Source organism: Amborella trichopoda, chromosome 8, assembly GCF_054954075.1.
Source record: "Amborella trichopoda isolate Santa Cruz 75 chromosome 8, AtrichopodaSantaCruz75HAP2 v2.0, whole genome shotgun sequence".
In the NCBI taxonomy this organism is placed as follows: Eukaryota; Viridiplantae; Streptophyta; class Magnoliopsida; order Amborellales; family Amborellaceae; genus Amborella; species Amborella trichopoda.
Genome location: NC_142343.1, coordinates 35,151,031 through 35,178,470, shown reverse-complemented (window position 1 = coordinate 35,178,470; position 27,440 = coordinate 35,151,031). Strand labels below are relative to the sequence as shown.

General features: G+C 36.6%; 1 protein-coding gene across 4 annotated transcripts in view; it reads left to right on the top strand.

Annotated features, from left to right (window-relative positions):
- Nucleotides 1-5,103: 5,103 nt before the first annotated feature.
- The window catches only part of LOC18423476 (Tetratricopeptide repeat (TPR)-like superfamily protein), a 41,993-nt gene continuing 19,656 nt past the window's right edge, over nt 5,104-27,440 (top strand). For 3 of the 4 annotated variants that reach the window (XR_016061203.1, XM_088874426.1, XM_006828077.4), the window contains exons 1-11: nt 5,104-5,677; nt 6,763-6,919; nt 7,023-7,141; nt 7,473-7,547; nt 12,148-12,241; nt 12,359-12,477; nt 12,913-12,983; nt 17,273-17,423; nt 17,561-17,736; nt 24,740-24,945; nt 27,253-27,383. Coding sequence is in view for 3 of the 4 variants with exons in the window: in XM_088874426.1 (XP_088730552.1) it covers nt 5,531-5,677; nt 6,763-6,919; nt 7,023-7,141; nt 7,473-7,547; nt 12,148-12,241; nt 12,359-12,477; nt 12,913-12,983; nt 17,273-17,423; nt 17,561-17,736; nt 24,740-24,945; nt 27,253-27,383 (1,446 nt within the window). In the remaining variant the exon portion in view is untranslated. Of the gene's footprint in view, nt 5,678-6,762; nt 6,920-7,022; nt 7,142-7,472; nt 7,548-12,147; nt 12,242-12,358; nt 12,478-12,912; nt 12,984-17,272; nt 17,424-17,560; nt 17,737-23,708; nt 24,428-24,739; nt 24,946-27,252; nt 27,384-27,440 lie in introns of those variants that run through there. The other variant, XM_088874427.1, reaches the window with a different exon arrangement.

Sequence of the window (27,440 nt, the reverse complement as noted above, 5' to 3'; positions counted from 1 at the left end):
GTAGTATCCAAATTTATTTCTTCCTTCTTATCTTCTTTGATATAGGCAAGAAAGCCTTGACACCCTTTTTAAAGGAGGCGATTAGCTCGAATACAAGAGATTAAATATGATGGGGAGTCTTTTTTGACACCATTGAAGTAAAATACTGGTTGATTCAGAATATTAAAGGTAACAATTTTCTTATAACAATCAATACTTGCATGGTATGCAGAAAGCCAATCCATGCCTAAGATTATATCAAAATCTTGAATTTCTAAGAGTATTAAATCAACCAACAGTTCATTTTCTTCTATCTTTATTACACATGATTTGTACACTATATTGGTGTTAATTGAATCTCCCATCGGTGTGGCTACCTCTAGAATGTATTCTAATTGTTCTGATTCTACCTTTAAGTGGCATGCAAAGTGTTGTGACACAAATGAATGAGTAGATTCAGGATCAATCAAAACATGAGCTACTTTTTGGAAGATAGTAAGAGTACCTTGGATCACTGATTTGAGGCCTGAGCGTCTTGCTCGGTAATCGTAAATATTATTCCCTTTATCTGAGGCTTTGGAGCTATCTCTCCCTGCTTTGGAAGCTGTTGTGTCTGTAAGCTAGGACATTGTCTAATCTGGTGTCCCAATTTTTCACATTTAAAATAGGGTCCGGTATTCCAATAACAAGGGCTTGATCCATGATTTTTCCCACATTTTCTACATGGTTCTATTGGGTTTTGAAATGGCGAGGGCCTTGGCTTCTTGTTTGGCCTTTCAAACTGTTGTCGATTAGATGATGTAGGTCTAACATGACTGTTCTGATTTTTCGTCTTTTGGCAATCTTCAAAATCTTTTTCGATAATTTGGGCTCGATCCACTATTTCAGCATAAGTTCTCAATTTCAGGACTGATATTCTACTTCTAATAGCTGGCCTGAGACCCCTTTCAAATTTCTTCACATTTCTTGCCTCATTGTTAATCATATGTGGTGCAAACCTGGCCAATTCAGTAAACTTGGCCTCGTACTGTGCTACTGTCCTATTTCCTTGGATTAATTCTAGAAATTCCATTTCTTTTTGGTCTCGAATAAAATCTGGGAAATACTTTTCATTAAATGCCTCTAGAAATACTTCCCAAGTCAAGGGTTTATTTTCTTTGACCAATACTCCTTTTGCCATTCGCCACTAGTGTTGTGCCTCACCTTCTAACATAAAAACTGCCAAGGCCACCTTCCTATTATCAGGACATTCCATAACCTCGAATATTTTTTTCAATTGCATAATCTATCCTTCGGCTTCCAGTGGGTTTACAGCACCCTTAAAAGAAGGTGGGTTTAATTTCTTAAATTGTTCGATATTACTCCCACCATTTCCTGTAACTGACTGCTTGGGTGGATTGTTGTTTTCCATCTGATGTTGCATTAGAGTAACCATATTTTCCAAGGCTTTGTGAATTTCTTCCATATCAGCCTCAGCTATTTTGGATCTTGACTTTGTCCCGGTCTGTACACACGATAAATGTGATTTTAAGTACATTCTTTTTAAATTTCCTAGGAGTCTTAAACCTATTGCTCTGATACCATAATTGTCACACCCCAAGAATTTACAATACAGATATTCTTGAGATGTGACAGTCCAAAACATATATACAACTCTTGATAGGACAAATTTACAGTGGCGAGGTCTTATAAAGTAAATAAAGAAAGCTAGCACAACAACAATATCTTCCAAGGTTGATCTTGACTAGCACTCAAAATGAATCCGCAGTTATCCTGAAAAAATGTTTACCATAGTTCGATGAGTTTGGCTACTCAGTAAGTGATCATCATAATCCTAAAAATAATCATGGTTGGAAGATATCAATATTTTCCAAATGGAGATATATTAACAGAAATGCATCAACAGTTTCACTTTCAATAAATGCATAATTAAGTATAATCCGAATAATTGAAATGCATATAACACTTTAACGGTAGTACATAATTCAAAGGATTTCACAAAATACCCTACCGACGTCCCAAGTAGGTCACCTATATACCCCATCAGCGTCCTGATGGGTCCACTTAATCCCTATTGGCGTCCCAGATAGGTCCACTTAATCCCTGCAAGTCTACTTATACCTCACCGGCGTACCGGATGAGTCCACTTAATCCCTACCGGTGTCCCGGATAGGTCCACTTATACCTCACCGGCGAACCGGATGAGTCCACTTGCATACTTAAATTATTTCTAAATCTCTTTAAACATTCGAAAGCAACAATATCATGTACTCAACATATCACTGGAATCATTAATATGAATCTCACAGAAACCATTAATAACATTTCAAAAATAACCAATCAAATATTTTGGGCTCAAATTTAGAAAGGTAGCAGTTCGTAAAGACATTCTAGCATAATTGCCAATTTAATATGTATAGAAAAACTCTTATAAAAATTCAAGAATACGGAATTATCACAATTTATGGGATATCAATTGACAAATGAACATTTCACAGACAATGCTATAATCAAATGCAAAAATATCAGTTTTCAAATAATAAGGCAGTCATTTGCACATGAAATTTATGATGTCTAAATATTAAAAAACAGTAGAAAGAATTCTTGCAATTTTACTAACAGCAGAAATATTACATTTATTTTTAATAATTTTACAGTATCTAAAATTTTCTAACAATAGACAAGAAAAATAAATAAATTTATTTTTCTAAGAATTTACAGCATTTAAAATTTCTAACATCGATAAATATCACAATTTTTATTAAAAAGATTATTTTTCAAGATAATGAGGTCGCGTGCACATAAAATTTATCGCACCTAAAATTCATGATAATATGTAGCAATAATTATTTCATTTTATTTTTAAAAAGAATGGATTATTTTTCGAGACAATAAGGTCACTTACACACAAAACTTATAAAATAAAGATCTTGGACGGAAATATCACTATTTATTAAAAACAAACTATTTTTCAAGAAGACGATGTCACTTACCTAAAATATTTTGTGAGAGAGCTTCCTATAAAAATTTGGCTAGAGAGAGAAAGAGAGAGAGAGAAACCTCGCCTCTAGTATTTAAACTCTTACGACACCTTATAATAATATTTTATTAAGTTACACCTCATGCACGAGGTGTAACGTTTATATGACCTCTTATACACTTGAAGCCCACGTCCACTGGACGTGGCAAGGCAGCAGCAAACAAACAAACTCAAACTAAAAGCTTTGAAAATGGTGATGGTCCCTAAGGACTATCATGCTTATATGGACCATCACTTATTAAAAGTTTATTTATTTATTTATTTTTTTTTTTGAAAGTTTAAGATTGTTACACTAGCACTGCTAAGAAATCCCCACATGAATTTTGATTGCTACCAACTACCTTAGCAAAATTGAAGTGGCCGTCCCTCTCTCTTTTAACCCTTCGTTATATAATAAAATTTGGGATTGTATACGATGAGGTCACAACTACTCATATCTATTAGATGTCAAATTGAATGGCTAAGGGTGTATCACGAATTCGAGAAAATTTGTTTGAACTTCGATTCTAGTCAATAATATGCTTTTAACCACCCGATTTCAAACCTAAAGGACAATAGTAATTGTGACCTCCTTATGCTAAAAGTAAATGGGTGCTTTATACACATTTTCATAAAAATTTCCATTTTTGCCCACTTGCTAAAATTTGGGCTCTATTTTTTTGAGATAAATTATTTTGGGGAAATTATCAGAAATATACCTGAAAATTCGCCTATTTGGAAAATAACCTTCAACTTTCATAAATCTCGTCCACATATTTTTTCCTCAATTTTGACATTTTTGATCAAAATAGCTTTCATGGTACTCGTATTACTGTAATGACTACCGCATTACCGTACTCTAAGTACCGTAATGACCAGGCTAAGCATTACTGTACTTTAAAGTCCGTAATGTTAACTGGGTCTCTTTCTCCCTCATTTGCCACATTTCAATAGACTTTTCTTTTGAAGTAAGAAATCTTCCCCCTTTTTTTTTTTTTGAGCAAATTTCAAAAGTACTTTGAAGCATTTCAACCAATTTGAAATTTGAGCATTATGGCATGCTTATGGTCTTTAAGGTACCGTAATGCCTGGAAATTTGAGCATTACGGTCTTTAAAGTATCATAATGCTTAGCCTTGCCATTACGGTACTTAAAAGACCGTAAGTCCTGAAATACTATTGAAATTTGAGCATTACCGTCTTTAAAGTACCATAATGCTTTAGGTTGATCATTATGGTATTTAAAATACCGTAATGCTTATCTTGGTCATTACGACACTTAAAGTATCGTAATACGGTAGCCATTACGGTAATATGACTACCGTGAAAGCTATTTGGATTAGAAAAATCAAACTTGAAGAAACAATGCGTAAATGAGGTTTATAAAAAGTTGAGAATTTTTTTTTCAATTAGACTAAAAGTGAAGTATATTTCTGATAATATTTTATTATTCCAAATCTCTATATCTTCACATGCTCGAACCGTATGTTAGGCCTTCAAAGAATAAAAAAGTCCTTTTTCTTTGCTCCATACAACAAATAAAGCGGAAAATGGCATGAGAAACATAAATATAAGCCAAAAAAAAATACGTCCATGTTACATTTTCCTTGCTCCATACAACAAACAAAGCGGGAAATGACATGAGAATCTAAATATAAGCGAAAAGGAAAGGCGCCTATGTTTCTCTCTCCACCTCCTCTCTCTGTCTCTCTCCTCTTAAACCCTAATTAAAAATGGATATAGTGAGAGAGCGTAACTTCAGAAGCTTGAAGATTTTAGTGTCGGGCTTGGTTTTAATATACAATTGGTTTTGGGTATGGTTTGTAGAGGGCCGAGGTTCTAAACAATCAAAGTTAAGGCATTTTTAAATAATGTCAAGAAATACGTAATTTTAGAAATCTTGGTGAAAGTCTTGAAATATATTTTATTTTTAATTATAAAATTTAAAGCTTAAAAAATAGTGTAGATCCAACATATATATAATATTTTTAAAATCTTAAAAATTGACCATCCAAAAATAAATTATAAAATACATTATTTCAAAAACTTAGAATTTCATTTTTGCATGTCCATCATTTTGAGGTCGAGGTAAGACAATTTGACATCAAAACAACACCTCTTAGAATTTTTGAGGTGCGCACTGATTGTTTAGAGTCTCGGCTCACTATAAAACTTTTCCCATTGGGTTTAGGTTTTGATTTTCACTCCTCTCACGTGCCATTACACAGTTGCCCTTTTCTTTGCTGGTTCTCGTCAAAAGCCAGCCCCTCTCCGTCTCTCTCAACTATCTCCTTTTGGCCTCTCTCTCTCTCTCTCTGTCTCTTAACTCTCTCTCTTCTGTCTCAATATCTCGGAGCCAAAAACCCTAGAGAGCCTGTGAAAACATAGAGTTCAACACTCTATCACTCAAATGACGAAGCCATAGGAACTCAGTAAACTGTAAAATTTGTGGGACTAATGATACGTGTAGCATGAAACCCCTAGAAATCCTGCAAAGGCAGAACCTCTGAAACCCTAGAAAACTGTTTTGAACATGGCGTCCAAGATTGGAATGGCGGGTGGGCTTCCTGAGCGCAGAGTTCGGCCTATTTGGGATGCTGTTGATTCGCGCCAGTATAAGAACGCTATGAAGCTTGTCACTACTTTGCTGGGAAAATTCCCTAACTCGCCTTATGCTCTGGTTTGTGTTCGGAATACTATTCTGTCTCATGGTTTCTGAATTAGGTTGATTGTTGTCACATTGACTTGTGAATTCTTCGAACGTGCTCGTTTTAGTTTAGTCATGCGTGGCTGTGTCCGTGGATTGAATTATATTTATTGTTTTGTGGATCAATGGTTTGAATGAGCGTTAGTGCTCGAATGTGCACTATGCTTATGAGTATCAACACTTGGATTCTGAAATGTGATCCCAAAGCAATTGGCAGTTCAATGTTGGAGAATCCCTTTTTTCTTATTGATGATGACTCGTTTAAAGAGTAAAGATGGTATACTTGTAACTTTGTATAAAATCCGTTTAGAAACCCCAAAAATGTTTGCTACGCTCATTTTTAATTTTGAAAAAAATTCTATTTCAGGTTTGGAATAACAGAAAGGTTTGTATGGTTGTTCTGGAAGAGACTGATGAGATCAGCAACATGTTCCATATATCATTTTGCATGGATTGACAGATGCATACGAGGTTGTTGAGTGTTTATATGGAGAGTAGGTTTTTAGAGGAGGGAGAACTATTGGGAACTTTATTCCTCTTCACTGATACTTGTATACGAAAATTTAGTTATTAAGGTATGTCAAATAAAAGTGGATCATATCTACTCATTTAAGTGAAATTTTGCATGGTTTCATGATTGTCGGTGGTAGTATGTTAGTCATCTTTGAAGAATTTCACATCATTGTGAAATTGATTTTATGAGCATCATGTTCTATTGGTAATGGATTTGTTTCATTTGTTGGACCATCATGGCAGCCTGTTATCTACTATTTCATCATTATGACTGACATTTCCTTTTTGATAAGGAATGACTATTATCGCTAATGATTATTTTCTTTATCTTTTCTGGTTTTTCATATGATATAACTGATTTCGATGGGTGTGCTTCTTATCCGAGGATAAGTTGTATTTAATAATCTCAGAAACTTGACCTGCATGCAAATGATATTTTGAGCTGGTGTACCCTCATGCTATAATTCTTCTGAACTTCTTGATATTCTGTTTCTCTTGTGCTATAATGAATGAGTGCTCTTAGGTCGATCTGTTTATTTTTTCAGGCACTGAAGGCTCTTATTTTGGAGAGAATGGGAAAGCCTGATGAGGCCTTATCTGTTTGCCTTGATGCAAAAGATCACCTGTATTCAGATGATATTGGTCAAATGGATGACTTGACTCTCAGTACTCTACAGCTTGTTTTCCAACGACTTGACCGCTGTTTGTTTTCTTCCCTTCTTCAAATTTTGTTTTTCAGTTCTTTCATTTTGCAACCTTATTGCATTTTTTTTTATTGTTTCTGTTGGTTCTATGTCAAACTCAGTGGACCTGGCCACTTCTTGTTATGAATATGTATGTCGAAAATATGGAAACAACCTCGAGCTCATGATGGGGCTCTTCAACTGTTATGTGCGTGAATATTCATTTGTGAAGCAACAACAGGTTGGATAATCTCTGTGGATCACTATTTTTCTTTGGAAGTTTTCTATGATGCTCACCAGCCAATGAAATGATGGGCGGGTAGCAGAAAGAGAATGGACCTTTTATTGGGGTCATGTCCTGTTTTGGTGGGTCCCATTCTTTCTCCATTACTATCCATCATTTTCTTGGGGGGTTGATGACTTAATGGTTGATGAGTACAGAAGTCCATTGGATTATAGTATCCTTGTCACTTCTCTTTTCATCTTATGTGTGTTCATTGGTCTCATCACTTGCATTTTTCCATCATTGAGGTTCTCTTTTTTCACATGGTTGCTGGTTTTTTTTTTCACAGACAGCCATCAAAATGTATAAGCTTGTTGGCGAAGAGAGGTTTTTGCTTTGGGCTGTTTGTAGTATTCAATTACAGGTGCCTTTACCTTAATTTTGATGTAGTATTTTTTTTTTCCCGTTAATTATGTGTTTATCCATATGGCTCTATGCAAATGAACGGATTAGCAGTCTATGCTGTTTTTTCTATTTCCATTATGTGTTTTTCATGGCATGATACTTCTTTGTATGACTCATGATCATGCCTTTGGATCTTTCCTTTTAAATTTTAAGTGTTCTTTTCTATGATCGACAAGCCTTAGATTTTGTGTGTTGCAATTATTTTGATTGGTGATTACTGTTTTCCTTTAAATAGAAGATACAATATCTATAAATAAGTAGGGGAAGTAAGATTGGATGCTGGGAGTTCATCGACAGCATGGTAAAGGATTAGAAGTACCAACCACCAAATCGATACAACTTATTCCCTCAATAACGTGAGTTGGCTGACTCATTAACCCTCATGACATACTTGAAATAAAGGGTGGTATGGGTTTGGAAAGCTTAAAGATATCTTTCAGAATGCTCTCCAAGTGTAATGGAGGAGGAGACTATGTTGTTCCTACCTAATGTCATTCAGGAAGTAAACCCCTACATGCACCTTAAAAGTAGAAAAAAAAGAAAAGCATACTCACCTTCTAGTATTGTTGCACTGGAATAGATTGAATAGGGACCTTATAAATGTCAGCATGGATTGATCCTCCACTTCATGAGAATCATGATTGCCCAATGGGTTAGGAAAAGCCATGTCCTTGAAGTTCCTCAAGTTTTCCCCATTCTGCTTGTGTTAAGTTTGCCAACTGTTCTTCTATTAGTGTCGAGTTTCAACAAGTCCAACAGTCATGGATGCTGCCACCCATGGGGCCATAGGGGAATGGACTTGTTAATGGTGGCTACCCTCCAATTCTCTATGAGGTTGGGAATTATGATCTTGTAAAATTCTTCTCTAGTCAAGGTCCACGCAATGTTAAAAAGAGCGCAGGCAGGCACCTAGGTGTTTTGGGGTTCAAAAAAGTGTAGGCGGGCACCTAGGCGTTTTGGGGTTCAAAAAAGTGTAGGGGGGCATGTAGGCTATGTGGCCAGACGCCTCGTGAAATAGAATAAACATAATATTACAGTCACATAACAGGTTTACGGATACAAAGACTCAAAGAGATTGTAAGGCATTAAAATGTTTGAAATCCCAAATGTCATTGTAGAAAACTAGAAGTCTAGAAATCATACACAAAGTCAACAAGGCAAAAACAAAAAACAAATACATGTCACATGTCACCACCCCAATTCTCTAATGTCAACTAAACAACTCTATGGCATCACCACACGTGGTGGTCAAGTGGATCCAAAGGAGCATCTGATGATCAGAGTCATTGCCCTCCTCAACATAGTGAGCGTCATCCCTTGTCTCCTGTGAATCTACTTCTTCCTCTTCATTATCCTCTCTTGCTGTCATCACCCTCTTCCTCTTCTTCGCCATGGCCTTCCCTTGCTGGACCTTCTCCTTCCCGTTCCTTTGTCTCTGAGATTGAGTCAGAGTGGTACGAACAGGGGGCATTGTTGTCCTAGCAGCCTCACGAACTTGGCCCTAGGTCAAGCCCTCTCCAGGGAATACCTCATCATCATCGGCATCAACCAGCCACTCACATGTATCATTAATGTCAATAGCTTCAATAACCTACCTTTCATTGTACTCCAGTTGTCAATGGCGCTCTTGCAACTTCTGGTTCTATTGAACAAAGATTAAGTTGTTCAGTCGTTTTTGCTCTAGTTTGTTCCTCTTCTTTGTATGCACCTAATAGAAAAAAACTCACGTAGTTACTAACTTCCTAACTAAGTACTAAGTACGTATGAAATTAACTATTAAGTAAAGGAAAAAGTTTATAAAGGTTGCAACCTTAAAGTGTAGAATTACATATGCACCTCAAAAGTCTATCGGAAAAGGTTATTTTAATGTTGAAAAACCCTCTAATTCATCATCTCGACATCGGGATGTATGAATATGAAAAAAAAAAGATTTTGAGTCCCAGAAATAGTGCATCTTGTAACACATTATCTAGACCGTTTGGTTTGATGACTGGCCAAGTGATCCAGTCATGATGACATTACTGATAATATTCATTCATTTTATCAAAAATTTTCTTATGCTTTCTATTGGTAATTTAGACAATTTACATACTTTTTGATAAATATTTTGAATAGTTTGACAAAATGAATTCTCTAAAAAAAAAACAATTTCCATAATGAGTTAATGATAGCATAACGTAGTTAGTCATTTCTCTAATTCATTCTAATTAAAGTCTTGATGGAGATCAAAGCACAAGTAGCCACGAGTATCTTTTATGGGAGCGACAAATTCCTCTTAATTTTTGCTCATATTTGGAGGATGAAAACCCTTGGAGGGCTTCCAAGAAGAACAAGAAATAGTTTTAGTGCTTTTCTAGTTTTTTAAGGCTATTTCAGATTTATTTATTTATTTCATTGCTGGATCAGTTATGGACTTTTTAGATATTTTAATTAAAGATGGGGAGTTTAGTTTCAAGTTATATTTAAGTTTGGACCTTTTGGTCAAAAAGTTAAATTTTATGGATAAATATTGTCCAAAAGAACAGTTTTTCAATATAAATGAGGGCATGGATGGGCTGGAGATTTATTCATGTATTCCTCTTTAAGAAAAGAAAGACTTTGTCTTGTAAAAGAAGCCTAAGGCTTGAGCCATAGGTGGGAGAAAGCCTTAGGATTTCTCCAAAAGTGCTTATGTCAAAGTGCTTGTTTGCTGAATTTCTATATTTCTTAAGTTCTCCTGCATCAAGTGGTATCAGAGCATGGTTTGAGGATGGCTGTAGATTGCGATGGCTTATCGTGGAGGTCTTAGTTGTGGGGATGCTTATCTGATCCAACTGCACAAGGAAATCAACAACTTGACAGAAAGGGTTACAGAGCAATTGCTGTGTAAGCGGGGCTAGCAACAGCGTGCCCTAAATGAAGAGGAATCTATAGGGATAGATCCAAATCATAAGGTTTTTTATGGAGAATGGCGCGAATCAAAGTTTGACTTAGAGTTGGAGCGGAATGATGAGGCTGCCTTCAACCACCCGTCCTATGTACGCGCCTTGTGTTCTGGAGGCTCATGTTCGGGAAAATAAATCATGGGATTTAGTTAATCTGCATGATTTGAAGAATAGAGTTGATCTTGGTGTAGGTCATATTGAAAATCAGTAGGTTGTTGATTAGGATCTGCCACCAATTTTTGATACATACTTAGATGACGAACAAGATTTTGGAAGAGATCTAATCTATGATGGTGATCAAAATTTCGTGGGTGAACTGATCTTTGACGAAGAAAAAGATGAAGATCTGGAACATTTAGGAGGTTTAGGGCACTGGAATCAGAATAGCGCAGTGGAAGTATGATTGACTCAAACTCTGCAAATTGTGGCCCTGATTTCAGAAAGTGATCAACTAGATGATGAGAAAACCTCCAAAGGCCAAAGAATTGAGTTTGGAGTATCGTACATGATTTTCAATGGGAGTTCACGAATAATTGAATTTGATAAATTTGCAGGGATTCTTCATTATCCATATCAGAACCCATTTCTTGAGGAATATTTTTTACCTCGAATAATATTTGAGCCGACAAAAAAAGAAGAAGGTCAAAGAACGTTTTTTGATGTTAAGTTCATCTTAACACACTTCAAAACTCGAGGACGAGTTTTCTCCAACAAGGGGAGAATGATGGAGGGCAAAATTCTTCTTCTTTTGTATTTTTATTCAATTTCAATGATGTGTATTGTAGTTTTAGTTATAGGGTTTATTTTTAGGGTTTTTATTTTTTTATTTACTATTCACATATACTATTCATGGTACTGTTCATATGTTACTGTTCACGCATTACTATTCACATGGAGACTTCAGACATCTTCAACATTACTAATCTATAAGAGTATTGTGGTATGGAGGTGCATGAAGATGAAGATGTGAACTCGAAGGCGAGTTCTCCTCAACCTGGGGAGAATGATGGAGATCAGAGCACAAGTAGCCATGACTATCTTTTATGGGAACAACATATTCTTCCTAATTTTTGTTCATATTTGGAGAACGAGAAGAGCAAGAAATAGTTTTAGTATTTTTTTTTTAGTTTTTAAGGGCTATTTCAAATTTTATTTATTTATTTATTTCATTGCTAGACCAGTTAGGGACTTTTTAGATATTTTAATTAAAGATAGGGAGTTTAGTTTCAAATTATATTTAAGTTAGGACCTTTTGGTCAAAAGTTAAACTGCATGAACAAATATTGTCCAAAACAATAAATTTTCAATGTAAATAAGGGCATGGATGAGCTGGAGATTCATTCAGGGTATTCCTCTTTAAGAAAAGAAAGACTTTGTCTTGTAAAAGAAGCTTAAAGCTTGAGCCATAGGTGGGAGAAAACCTTAAGGTTTCTCCAAAAGTGCTTGTGTCACGGTGCTTTCTTGCCGAATTTCTATGTTTCTTCAAGTTTTCCTACATCAAGTCACCTTTTGTCAAAAACAAAAAAGCTTTACATTTTGAATATTTTGTATGGTACCCAAGTTGGCTATGTTTATTTAAGTTAGCAATCAAAAGAAAAGTCTCTGTTCATTAAACTCAAGTTGGTGCTTCGGTAGGTCTTCTGTGGAGATGGGGGAGAGAAGCTCCTCTCCTTAGCTGAAGCTTTACTAAAGAAGCATATCTCGTCTCACGACTTGCATGAACCAGAAGGTACCAACCTCCTTGATTTTGCATCTATTTATGCTTGAAGATGAAGGTCAGTGATGTTTGAAGCAGTCTTTTACATTTCTCAAAATTTAACTTCTTATTGTAACTCTTGATTTGCAGCCTTTCTTGTGTATATTTCTGTACTGGAAGAGCAACGGAAGTATGGTGAAGCTTTGGAAGTTCTTTCTGGAAAGTTAGGGTCTCTTATAAGTTTTGAAGTGGATAGGCTACGCATGCAGGTAATCTTTCTTCTTGTGATTTATCTGTCAGTTTTCACAGTGCCTCCCTTGTCTCATTAATTCTGCTTTTCACAAATATACGTTTGATAAACTTTTTTCAAGCTCTGGATATTTAATTCCACAATTAGTTGTACTAGTTTTGAAGTCCCCTTTTTATAATTAATTAACTTTAGAAAATGTTTCTAATATGCGGCTGAAATACTGGTAGTCCAAATTTTTCGCAGCTTTGAAACTTGTTGATGTTCTTTCAAGTATCTGTTATGTCAATTAATAGTATTTGCATTATGTTTCCTTAGTGTTGATTGTGCTATTGCATTATTTTGTTAAGATCCAGTTTAAGGTTGTCAATTGCTTCCTAGTTTAAGGGGTAGCAATACTTTTATTAGTGTTATTAAGTCTTCTTTATTTTGTTGTTATTTGACTGTAAGTTGACAGGGGAAGCTCCTTGCCTTTTCATGTGATTATGCTGCTGCTGCTGACACTTTCGAGAAAATTCTAGAATCTTGGTATGTTCACAATAATAATAGCTCCCCCAGGACTTTAATGGCTTCCCTAGGATTCTTCAATTGGATCATGCTTATATACTTGAATATTACTATGCTGAGTTGCAAGTTCATTAAATAACTTAAGAATGAGAACCTGCTTCATTTTGCATTCATTTAGTTATTTTTAGTTTTCTTGTTATAAATGATTTTTTTCCATGAGAAGTATGGTAACCTGACTTGATTTAAACTGATTGCAACACTGCATGATCTTGAATTTTCTGGCAGTTCATCTTATCTGTTCGAAGTATGCTGAATGATTGGCAGTCATTATGAGGTCAATTTTTATTTTTTAGAAGAGACTTAATGATTTTCTTAATGGAATACTCTTGCTTTGATGTGAGTATGACTGCTTTGTCTTCTGTAGTTCATTGAAAAGCATGAGGTGGTCTGAAACGAGGAAAAGAAGGGGGTTTGTTGGCCATATTTATTTTCTTTTTAAAAATTTTCAATTTTTTTTAGATGCAATCCATACAATGAAACAATTAATCATCAGTAAGTGGCAATCAGCTGATATCAATGTTTCCAAAAACGGTCCACCCAACGCCTAGGCGCCCAAGGCCCTATGCAAAACGCGCCTAGGCTTAGGCGGCCCGTTTTGGGCAAGATGTACCTGGGCGGGCGCCCAGGGACATGGGTTTTTTATTTTTATTTTTAAAGATACCCATAATGGCAAAGGGGGTAATTTTGACCCCAAAAATGTTTAAATAGGTTATGGGGGCTATTTTCAACCCCCAAAGTTAAAAGAATAATTCCATAAACCATCATTCTCTTAGCTATGCCTATTTTTAAGAATCAAAAGCATTTTTTGTGGTTTGAAGAAGCTTCCTAGACTTTTTCATTTATGTTGGAATATGCCAATTTTTGAGAATCAAAAGTATTTTTTGTGGTTTGAAGAAGTTTCTTAAAATTTTGCACTTATTATGGAATATGGAGAGTTGGAGACTATATTACCAATACATATCCTATTTGATTTTTTAAATTTTGTATGGTTTGAATTTTGAAATTTTGAACAAGTTTATTCTCAACATGCGATATGCATATGTTTGGATATTATAAAGTATGTTATAATATTTTCAAATGCAATAAATTACAAAATTGGAAAAAAAAAAAAAAAAAAAAAAGAATATATATATATATATATATATATATATATATATATATATATATATATATATATATATATATATTTTGTACTATAGGGCACCTGGCCTAGGCGCTGCGTACCAGGCCTGCCGCCTAGGGGCCGCTGACATCATGCATCAATTCAATGCACACAAGAGTCCGTAGGGATCCAAAAACCACCTCAAAAGAAAATAGAAAGTACTACTCTTCAAAAAGTATTTGATGTGTTTTACGCACAAAGCTAGGATTGGAGAGTTATGGGGTTGTAAGAGAACAGCAACAAAAAGAAGAGAGCTAGGGGAGTTTAGGAATAACACCGCCCTCCCTTTCTTTTAGTTGCTTAAAAGTGGCAGAAGTGACTGCTACCCATTTTTCAAGGAATTTTTGGCACTTGGGCTGGCTGGTTTGGGGCAGGCGCCTGCCTGGGTTGGCCATTCTTAGTTGGGCTGCCTCACCCAAGATGAGTTGCCTAGGGTTAGGATTGTCTTCAGGACCAGGCTTAAGCGGTCCACTTTTTATACTGATGGTTTTCAACTGTTCATGTGTAAATTTCTTGAGCCATGTTTATGGAATTTAACCATCAATTATAATAATTATTTTTTATAATTTTTTTTTTGAAAATTATAATAATTATTTATGGAAAACTTCTTAAAAAAAAAAAAAAATTATTTTTTTGACTGGTTGACAATTTGAAATTCTATCTATTCATCAAAATTTTAAAACTAACAACTTTTACAGATTTCTTGGTTGATTACTCATCTCCATACTTGAGTCAACTCCAGATTGGTTGCATGAATCTGAAATATTCGTTGATTATTATTATTTTTCTGTTTCCTCAATAAAGTACATATAACAGAGAAAGATTTTGACAACCTCAAGTTGGCATAAAATCGCACAAGGCTAGGTCTTCCCTTATGCTATTGTGTACCTTGGCCTCTAGCACTTGACTTTTGGTCCTAAGCACCAATAGATTCCTCTTCTTGAAGTACTTCCATGTCCCCAATTTACTTGCCTTTTGTGCACGCCTATGTTTCCCCCCAATTTTTGAGCTCACTGTATTGTTCCACTCACTCCTCTGCTTCTGAGCGAAAAGTGGTGTCTTTGCAAAGCCTGCCTCAAACCACTTTCGAAATATAGACTGGGCCCTCAATGGCGATTGTGGCTATTGACTGACATTCACCCTGATATTCCAATTGAGAGCCTGGAATGGTGTTCGCCTATGTTGGAGTCCTTTAACCTTAATTTTGATGGTTGCTTGCGAGGTAATACAACACAGTCTAGAGTGGGGTTATAAGATGTGATGATAATGGGGCAATAATTTGTTACACTTTGCAATTCTGAGGTGGTAGATGCCATGGCCTTGTTTATAAGACTTAAAATTGTTCGTTTGATTAGTTGGCCCTGTTCATTATGGATGGTGACTTGGTGAATGTGTTCAGTTCGGTATTCAAGAGACTCAAAGCTTGTGTGGGATGTAGGGAGGATTCTTGAAGAAGACCTCAATTTTGGCTTGGACAATCACATCTCCTCCCATTTTTTTGGATGATCAACTCTATGGCTAGTTCTCTAATGACGGGAGGTGTAGACGAGCCCTTTGATATGGCTGGTATTGGGCCGGGTGACCCAGTCAGCCGGCCTTGAAAAACTTGGGCCTGGGCCACATTTTGTGGCCTGAGGGCCTGGTCACCACAACCCGAGGGCTCAGCTGGGCTTAGACTAGGGCCAGGACCATGGCGGGGATGGTGGGCCTGGCTCGGTGTTTTCCTCATATTTTCTTTTCTTTGAGTCTATTAGGCTTGGCGCAGCCTGGGCCGGTTCAGGGTTGGGTGTGGGCCAAGGCCCCTTGGGCTTGGTCCAGGCCGTGCTGAGCTTGTGCCAACCCTGGCTAGGCTTGGGCCTGTACCCAGCTTCCCTTCGAGTCGGGGAGTATTCTTTGTACCTCCTCCTCAAGATCTGTTTTGGCTTGTTTGCCTTTGTTCTTTGTACTGTTTTTTATTTTAATGAAATCAGTCACTTGTTGATAGACGGAAAAAGGAAACGCTGAACCGAATTGCTCCTGCATGATACCTACGTCTCCATTTAGGAACATCACTTCTGACTCTGCTTGCATTTTGCTTGAGTTGTGCTTGGATAGGAGATGTTGCATCATGTGTTACATTGCTTTGATTTACTTTCCTTGATCTGACAATCTTTGTATTTAGTTGCAGTTTAGGAGTACATAATTTTTTTTTCTTTGTAGTAAGTGTTGTTGCTGATCTTTCTAGGGTCCCTTATCTTGAAATCCGCTGTGGTCTCCATTTAGGTGTAAACATATTTGAATGTGTGCATGCTTCAATGAGGCCATGAGCTAATTTTCTACAGCATTAGCTATGGCATATAAACACTTAAAAACACCCAGCTAGAGGGTATTTTTTTACCCTAATTTTCGTACGTGACAGTATTAATCCTTGTGAATGAGCTAATGAATTTTTTTTTTTTTTTTAAAAAACCTAGAAAATACTTTTTAGGGTCATCCATTTTGATTGATGGTTAGATTGAGTCCTTAGAGGGATTTGTGGGCCCCCAAAAATTGCAGATGGCTTTAAAATTTCCAGATGAGTATTGAGAAAAAATGGTGCATAATAAACAGCTCGGTTGGATACCTTAGGAAATCTGCACGCATGTGTTATCCTTGGTGCTTAAGGCAGACCCAAGCAAGGGTTGACACTGAACAGATTCGTTAAGTATGATTTTTGTGCCTGAGTAACTTGATTTTTTAATTTATAATCGAGTAACTTGATTTTTTAATTTATAACTTATTAAGATAGGTCCTTATCATGGATGCCATTTATGTAATTTCAAAATGTATCGCCGTTTCACCACCGGTTGATATGTTCTTCTGAACCATTCCTCTCACAAAGACTACTGTTATGCGAACACTGAAGAGTTCAAATTCTACAGTGATGTGATTGTCCGTAGGGCTTCTATCGATGGTAAGAACTAATAACCATCAAAAGTGGATTGTGCTTGGTATGGATTTTTGTTTTCTTTTCATGTATGTTTCTATGGCTATTGTAATTTTTGCTTGTGCATATTGAGGTTCCTTCAAGTCCTCCATGTAATTGATTCTTATGCCTTTTGTTGTGCAGCCCTGATGATTGGGAAATGTTTCTACATTATTTAGATTGTTTGCTGGAGGCTGATAGCGGTTTCTATAAAGGGGTCATTGTGAATGGAGTCCAGCCCACCACATATGTTGATCTTAACTTGCAGAAGGCAACTCATCTAACAAATGAAGTGGTATTTATCTTTGGTATCTTCATTCATAATCTTAGTTCACGATTCCCACTACTCTTTGCCAATTGAATTTTATCGGTTGCAATTTTTTTGCAATGAGTCACAACGAGGATCTTTGATTAGTAAAAATTCTCATGCAGTTTGCTTCACGCATATCAAGAGCATTAGATTTTGTAGAAAAGTTGAACATGCAGGTTTCTAATGATTCGGGAAGGTGCTCCTACTTGGCTGACATTGAAATAGAAAAACGTCTACGCTTGTATGGGAAATCAAGTGATAGAAAGTTTATAGAGGTTATGATGAACTACTTCTACAGGTGCGTCCTGACCATTTAATTTTGTCTTTATGTTTTTGCTGCCAGCTAAAGGACAGTTTTTGTGCATTTGATAACTATTACTACTCACAAATCCTCATAAATTGGTTATGGTGGGTTGTAGCAGATCATAGATGGGGGGATGTTGATCCCCATTTGGAATCTCACTCCGACGATACCGGAGCTGAAGCCCAAATGGAGCTTGCTCCTTCTCATCAAGGGATCTCTATCCCTATCTTATGGGGATTGCGTCCCTGACTAAAAGGGATCTTGAACCCCATGGAAGGGGGAATGCGACCATAGCGATCTTGAACCCCATGGAAGGGGGATCACAACCATAGGGATCTTGAACCCTATGGAAGGGGGATCGTGACCTTGGGGTGTATTTCGGTTTAACAGGATCCCAATCCTAGGGGGAGTTTCAAAAGTTGGATTATACTGATTTTTTGCTTTGTGATATTTTCTAGATAAGGACCACCTGCTGATGATTTTTGTATCTGTTTTCATGGTCATGGCAAATCAGTGCTTGAAAACTAGTGAGCTGACTTGGAATCACCCAAGATAGCTCGAACTTGAGGAGGTCCCTTGGTCCCTAACCGGGATATTTGCAAGGTTGTCCAAAAGGGGTTAATTCTTACTGCAATGAATTAGTCTATCTGGCCCGGTTCACTGTAGGGACTCTGGCGATTTCCAAGTCCACTTCTTATCATGGTCCTACAGTCTCATTTTTCTCATTTACTGTAGTGAATCGCCCTATCAAGCAAATCTGTCACAAGTAACAACAATAAAGTTATTAAAACAAAAACAACCATTAAATTGAATACAAGAAACAAACTATTGTGCTGATTGAAAATAGAATCATTTCTTTCAAAAATCCTGAAAAACTGATTTTTTTATATTTTTCAAAAATAAAACACAGAAATAAAAAAAAGGTTGTTATAAACTTACTTGAGGTTGTATGCATATATGTGTATATATATACATGTGCGCACGTGCACACACACACACACACACACACACACATATATATATATATATATATATATATATATGTATATATGAAAAGTCTTCCCAACGCCTATAGGAAAAATGAACAGTGATTTCGTTTACTCTCATCACCGTCCAAAGTTCATCGCACGGTCATGATTGTCTGGTAGTGTTTCATTTTTCATTTTCTTTTCTCCAAATCGGAATGATTTGAAATTTGAAGCGTGTGTACATGAAATATTTTTTTGATATTTTTTGTAGATTTTTCTATTTTTTATGAACACACGTTCCAAATTTCAGATTATTCCGATTTGTAGAAAAAAAATGAAAAATGAAACACTATCAAAGAATAGTGACCGTGCGATGAACTTTGGACGGTGATGAGTGTAGGTGAAATCATTGTTCATTTTCTCCTATAGGCGTTTTGTTGTATCCCCCATATATATATATATATATATATATATATATATATATATATATATATATATATATATATATATATATATATATAGCCGGTTCGTGCATAGAGAATGGGTGAGCCCAAAGGCTTAGATGAATGTATAATGTTTCAACGCTGAGATAAGTTACTGCCATTTGAAATTTTTAAAAGGTCGGTTGAATGGGTTGCAAGTAAGGACTGACAACATCTTGCAGCTTTGGGCCTGCCGTCTCTCCCTTTTCACGCTCTCTCTCTCTACAGAGCACAACCCCTCTCTTTTCGTGGTCTCTCTTTCTCTCTCTCTCTCTCTATAGAGCACAACCTCTCTCTACAGAGCACGTTCTCTTTCTCAACACAACCTCTCTACAGAGCACAACCTCTCTCTATAATGAAGCAAGAGCACAACCCTCTCTCTCTACAATGAAGCAAGAGCACAACTCTCTCTTTCTCTACAACGAAGTAAGAGCACAACCATTAGGGCACCTATCTCTCTCTCTCCACAGAGCACAACGAATGTAAGGAATGATTTTAGGGCTTTTTCTTCATTGTAGTTTAGGGCTTTTTTTTTCCTTTATTGTAACAAATAATCCCTTCCCCCTGTATTACAGTGTCCCCATGAAACTCAATTCTCAAGCCCTAAACCCTAATTCATCATCCTCTCTTCTATAGAATCGGAAATTTTTTTCAGTGGGGGTTGTGGTTTAAAAACCTGTGAGCTTTTCTTCATTTTTTCGATTCCATAGAAGAGAGGATGATGAATTAGGATTTAGGGATTGGGAATTGGGTTTCATGGGGACACTGAAATACACGGGGAAGGGATTATTTGTTACAATAAAGGAAAAAAAAGCTTTAAACTACAATGAAGAAAAAGCCTTAAAATCATTCCTTACCTTCGTTGTGTTTTGTAGAGAGAGAGGTGACCTAATGGTTGTGCTTTTGCTTCGTTGTAGATAGAGTGAGAGTTGTGCTCTTGCTTGGTTGTAGAGAGAGAGGGTTGTGCTCTTGCTTGGTTGTAGAGAGAGATAGTTGTGCCTGTAGAGAGAGAGGTCGTGCTCTGTACAGAGAAAAAGAGAGCGTGAAAAGGGAGAGAGGGGTTGTGCCCTGTAGAGAGAGAGAGAAAGAGAGACAGTGAAAAGGGAGAGACGGCCTGCCCGAAGTTGCAGGATGTTGTCAGTCCTTACTGACAACCCATTCAACTCACCTTTTCAAAATTTCAAATGACAGTAACTCATCTCACCGTTGAAACGTTATATATTCATCTGAGCCGTTGGACTCACCCATTCTCTATGCGCAAACCGGCTCACGAAATCTTTTTTCATATATATATATATATATATATATATATATAGAGAGAGAGAGAGAGAGAGAGAGAGAGAGAGAGAGAGAGAGAGAGAGAGAGAGAGAGAGATTCCCTAAAAACCCTCTTTTCAACCGAAAGTAATAGAAGACCAAAACAACCCAATATATTTAAAAGGGATTGTCAACAAAGAGACCATTTATCTTTTGTACATGGAGGTCACAATCATTATCGCCCTTAAATTTCAAAATGAGTGGTTGTAAGAGTGTCATTGATTAGACACAAAGTTCAAAAAAAAAAAATTCTCTGACTTTGTGACTCTCCCCGAAGCCATCTAATTTTACATCTAATGAGGGCCTTTAAAAAATATGCCCCATCAGGACCGGTTAGTTTGGTCATTCAGTGCTAGATTAGTGGGCTGGCCGGTCTAGAACCTAGTCCAACACTAATTTTGTGGACCATTCGGTCCATGGGGTAGACTGGACATGACATGTCAGGGGTTCACTAGTTTTGGTTCGAACCAGCCAGTCCAGTCTTGTCTTAACATCATTGATTATTGTATGATAAACAAATATATTCCTTTTTTTGGGTAAATCAGTGTGGATTAGGGTTCCTACCTGTTTTTCATTAACTCAAATTTGTAGAGAGAACACAAAACAGAAAGCTCATAGTATAATACTAAAACGTTAATCATGAACGACAATCATAAGTAGGGAGAAAATAAGTGCACCACCACAATTTATTCAAAAAAAAAAAAAAAACATTAAAAAAAAAAAAACAATATTCTATGTTCTTTCTTTCTTTTACTTCTGTTTTTCTTTATTTTCTTTTCTTGAGGATTTATCTGTTTTGCTTTTTTTCCAAAACCGAAATTGAATAAAAAATTTAAAAACAAAAAATTTCCCTAGACATTTTTCTTTATTAACTTTTATTGTGTTTTCGGTTCATTTTTTGTTTTAATGACTTACGCAAAATATAAAAGTCCTTGCAAGTTGTAAGGTAAAAACCGAAAGTATAAAAAAAGAATTGCAATTTTGCACCAAACAATTTTTTTTCTTTTTTTTTTGTTTCTTGGATTCACCTTTTAGGGGTTTTGTACAAATTTTAATTGTAAAGTCCTTACAAATTACAATATGTAAATTTTTAAAATTAAAACTGTATATGTTGAAAAAAATCCAAAAATATTAGGGTGTTTCCGTTTTCTATATTTTTGAGTAATATTTTGAGGGGTTTTTACAAATTGTAATAGCCCTTTAAAACTACTTGGATTCATATTTTAGGGGATATTTACAAATTTTAATTGTAAAGTCCTTACAAATTACAATATTAAAATTTTAAAAATTAAAACGATATATATATGGAAAAACCCAAAAATATAGGGTGTTTCCTTTTTCTATATTTTTGGGTAATATTTAGAGGGGCTTTTACAAAATTGTAAAAGCCCTTTAAAACAACCTAAAATTTAATTGTAAAAGCCTTTAAAGCAACCTAAAATTGCAACCGAAATGAAAAATACCTCCAAAATCGTAAAACCCTAATTTTTAATTTCCTAAAACCGGCAAGGCAACATATATTTTCATTTATTTTTGTATTTTCTAAGCTCTAAAATAAAATAATAAAATAATAAATACTAGAATATATAAAAAATAACTTGGTGTTGAAATTGGTCGGAATATTACCGGAATTTGGCCAGACATCTCATTGGTGGAGGCTGGTTGTTTGAGTGAGCGAGAGAGAGATCGAGAGAGAGAGAGAGATTGAGAGAGAGAGTACATAAGTTGTTTTTTTCCTTTTAACCCTTTTATATATTTAATAAGATCAAAACACCCCCGCTCAAGGCCTTTCTTTCTTATAAAAAAATAAAAATGTTGCAAAAAGTATCTTTTCTCCGACTACGTTTGGACTGGCCGATTCACATCTGAACTGGTGAACCGGCAAGTCCAATATTTGCTTTTGGACTGGCCGGTTCACCTGTTTAGACCGGTTCGAAGATTTCCTTGGTTCATTGCCGGAACAGAGAAGGTAGCGGTTCATCGGTTGAACCTGTCGATCCAGTCTGGTTCATACAAGATTGAAATAGTCCTACTACAATTTAGGATCTTTAACTCTTATTGCTAAATAAACTTTATTAAAAAAAAGAAAAACTGAAATCAAACTCATAATTACTATTAGGAATTCTAATCTAATTTGGAGTCCTTGTCCAAGTAGGAATCCTAATTTAAATAGGACTCTTAATACAATTAGGACTTCTAAAACAAATATGAATCAAGAATTGAAAATAAAATTGATAAACAAAACTGCGAAGACTTTTTAAACCTTTGTCTAAGGTCACCTCCTTAGGACTTAGCACGCTCCACAATCGATCTTTGAACCGATGGTGCACATTGATCCTTTGGTCTTGCTGAATCCTTTGAACTGCGAAGCACCTCAAGCAATGACCTCCAACTGAGCTAGGCTGAGAGTATGGATTACAATTTTGGGTCTCTTTTCAACCCTTAACCTTTGGTCATGCCGCAAAGGCACCTACCCTAAACTCAACCGAGGGTGGGCTGGGTGTGCCCCCAAACGTGTTTTGGCTGCCTGGTTGGTGTATGCCACCCTCATGACCTTGCCTCTTAGGTGAGGCGTACCTACCTAGAGAGAGAGAGAGAGAGAGAGAGAGAGAGAGAGAGAGAGAGAGAGAGAGAGAGAGATGTCTGAACTCTAATGGTTTGAACGAGGGGGAGGACCCCCCTTTATATAGGCCTTAGGGCCTTAGGGTATTCCCATCTCAATTAGGATTCAATTTGACCATAGGATTCCCAGGTTATCTGTGAGGTGAGAGAGACATATTAGAGCCATCTGTTCCTGAAATCAACCATCATGATTAGGAAGGAATCTAGGGAACTTATCCCTTGATTCCTTGACCCATGGTACAATGGGTCAAAAAACTGGCTGTCAGGGCACTTTTCCTTGTGCTGGAAACCATGATCCACAATTATATTCTGAAACCAATCCAGTGGGACCCATGACTCACTGTAAGTTGGCTAAAAAATAGTGGAACCATGGTATCGACATATGGATTACAGGTTTCCCCGCCAAGAGCAAGTCACATGCATATATCGCAATAGTGCAAGGGGTATTTTGTTTATACATGTCGACATGTATGCTTCGGCAAGTTGCTTCCTAGAATGCGGCTGTGATATATACATGCCGTGTAGAAGTTTGTTGAGAATTTGGCCATCACTCTCACAAGCATACAACAACATGCAGGAGACCGCGAAGCACTCATGGCCTATAAATATTGTCCCTGGGGATCTCCCGACCTCAATAAGGGATGATCCTCAAGAAAATCCTCAACGGTAGTAGCTATACCTAGGGGAAAGGCATAACCTGGGCCATAGAACGCCCAACTCAGGTAACTCAAACAACGCATGCTCCTTCTGAAGTGCACAATTCACTATATTTACTATTTTTACATGCTCTCACGGGGTTTGATAGCCCCAAACCCCAACAAATTCTGCTACATTATTTGAAACTGTGCCAAGTGATGATGCGAGTATAGCTATAAATCCTCCATCATTTCTAAGAATGCCTCCACAGGCAGCAGCTCCAGGATTTTGATAAATTTTTAATTTATATATAGCAGATAGTTCATGTTTATTTCACTTTTATATCGATGGTGGATTGCATGAACATGGCGTAAAATTTCTTGGGTTCATACCCCAGCCTTTTGCTCAAAAACTTTACTAATGCTGCTCATCTTTGTGAGTTTTGACATGGTGTCCAAGGGGTAACTTCGCTGGTGCATCAGCTGGTGCAACTTATTTGGAGTAGACTGTTGGGCTCACCAGATGATGACCAGTCTGGTCTTAATAGTCTTTTATGGAAAAGCAATCAGAATTTATTTTGCCTCATCAATTTGTGTTAACTCCTGGGGCATTTCATCTCAGTTCCCTCTCAGTTACATTGTGGTGGCCTTTCAGAATTATGTAGGTTCGAGATGATGTACTTGTATTGGCATAGCTAAGAAGGCATATTTTTCTTTTATATAGCATTTTCTGGTGATAGTTGTTTTCTAGATAATATTCGTGTTCCTTGTGTCTTTCTCTCTCTCTTAAAGTATGTCTCTGTTAATTTTTTGTTTCATTTTTTATAACTTGAATTAATGTTGCCTGAATATTTTGGTTTAATTTTCACCTAATTTTTGGATCTTCCTTCTTAAGTTTAACTAGCATAAATATCTTTGCTGTCATGTGGGAAGTACTACTCGTAGCCTTGAAACTCATACTTGACTGATGCAGGTTTGGACATTTGTCTTCCTTTACATCAGATGTCCAGGAGTTCCTAAAAATTCTAGAGCCACATGAAAAAGACGAATTGGTAGAGAAACTTCGGTCAAGCTTTGAAGGACTTACTTCCCCAGAGCCCATGAAAGCATTAGGTCAAGCTATCACTATTTTTAGAATCAACGGACAGCTTTATACTGTTTCCAACCTTCCTCAAAGTGGTAATCTATTATCTTAATTACTAAATTATATGTATGTGCTTAAGCTCTGTGTTCCTCTCTCTCTCTCTCTAATATATATATATATATATATATATATTGCAGTAGATCATCAGTCATTCATCTGCAGCAATTATCTTTAAAATTAGGGAAATTTATCAATACATATAAGAGATAAATTATTTAACATTTTACCCATTTAGGTTGATTTAGGTTCAAAATATCCATCAAATGATGCATGATCATAAATTGGAAGTGTCAAATGTGTAATTTGTTAACTAGTGCATCTCTCATGGGTATTTTGACAAATTTCCCTTAAAATTATTTGAGCTGTCTTTTAGGGGTCCCCATATATCCTCTCCAAAATCTGACATTGGTCTGCATGACTCGGTTCTTTGACATGTTGAATTCTTTTGCTATTTTAAAACTTGTAATGTGATGATAGTGTTTACATTGAATTTAGGGAAAATATCTCTATAGACCCCATTTTCAACTTTCATTTCTCCATTGACCTAAGGTTGCAAAACCTATCTTACTACATAGAAATTCACTCTAATATATCTCCTAACCCCCTAAACATATTTTATTCATTTTTTACTAATATTTTTGACCCAAACATTTTTAAAAAATACATTTTTTCTAAAGCCCTCTCTCTTGACATGATTCCCTTTCTCTCTCCCCCGATCAACCTCCCAAACCCCTCTCTCTCTCTATCTCCCCCAACTCTTAGACTCAGGAACCTAAAGCAGGGAGCTTGAGCGGGCTTTCCAAGAGCTCTTATTTGCGGGGACAAGAGCTCTTATTTATCATCGTCTCCACTCGTCTCTCGAAACCCTCTCCCTTAGCTCGAAACTCCCTCCTTTCCCTAGCCAACAACGAACTCTTTGGAAAGCTTCCCGCCAGTATGACCGGAAATTTCACCCATCTCCTCTATCTCAACCTCTCTTTTAATGCATTGTCTGGAGAGATTCCTGCCAGTCTAGCCCAGGCACTGGAGCTTACATCCCTCTTCCTCAGCAACAACTTCTCTGGCAATTTACTCAGTGGGTTCGGCTATCTTCAATAGCTAAGTGTTGGATTTTTCTTCGAATTTGTTGAATGGGTCTTTTGCCTGAAGACCTGGGTGGCAATATTCAGTACCGCTTTTCCAGTGAGATTCCAGCAAGTTTGGATCAAAAGCTAGAATATTTTTCTGGAAATCCAGGCCTTTGCGGTAGGGCGTTGAAGAATCTCTGCTATGCACCTGCAACTCTCTCCAATTCACCCTTCAATTCGACAACTTCACCACCTGCCATTGCAGCAATTCCTAACACTCTTAGGGCTCAGGCTCCTATTGCGACCACTGTAACCAACAAAAATGGCTCAACAGTTGTGACTAGAAACCAGAGCAATAACAAAGGGCTGAAACCAGGGGCCTTTGCCGCAATTGTGGTTTGAGATTTTGCAAGTCATGGGCTTTTGGCCATGGTGATCCTTGACAAATAGCAGGTCAAGAATCAAAAGGATGAAGTTAAAAATGGGGATAAGTTGTCTAGGGAGAGAGTTTCGAGAGAGAGGAGTGGAGACGATGACAGGGGAGTGGAGGTGCTCTGTAGCAAACAAGCTTTCTTCTATGTAAAAGAGGTGGATTTGGGCTTAACAGCTCATGGCGGGTGGAGGAGAGAGACGGCAGGTGGATAGAGGGCGAGTAGAGAGAGATGGAAGGTGGAGAGAAAGAGAGAGGGCTGTTAGAGAGAGAAAGAGAGATAGAGCTCCTGAAGGTGGATAGTCTGGAGAGAAACATGTGAGGAGAGAGAGAGTTAGAAAAAAGATGTCTTTTTTAATTTGTTTGGGTTAAAAGTTGGAATAAAAATAGATAAAGTTATTTAGGGGGTTAGAAGATAGGTTTTGAAATTTTGGGTTTAGGAAGAAATGAAAGCTGAAAATGGGGTCTCTAGAGATTTTTTCCCTTGATTTTATCATGATTAAATATATATATATATATATATATATATATATATATATATATATTTTTTTTTTTTTTTTTTCTGGTGAGTTTGGATTCCTTTTCTTTGAAACTGTATATCTTTTTGGTCTGGTTTATTGATAGATTCTGAAAACATCCGTCTTCCTAAATGAACATTCTCAGGAAACTTCCTGTTGTATTTTCAGTCTACAATGAAATTTCTGTCAGAAGAAACACAGCGAATGAATTATCTCGACTTTCACTGACCTTTCTTATTTGAGCAAGCCTGCACATTTCTTCAATTTTCTTCACTACAGGTTGTCTTTTTCTGCGTCTTACTAAATATTATTATTTTTGTTGTACAGAACTTGAAGGCAATGCCATTAAAATGACCAAGATATATTGTCGGAATCTTCCTTTGTCAAAGGATCTTGATCCTCAGGAAAATATGCATGGTGAAGAGCTTCTCTCCCTGGCATGCAATGTATTGGTTCAGGTAACTAAGTGGAGTTCTTTATTATCTTTCCTTTGAATTCTCTTTCTAGCAGGTGCG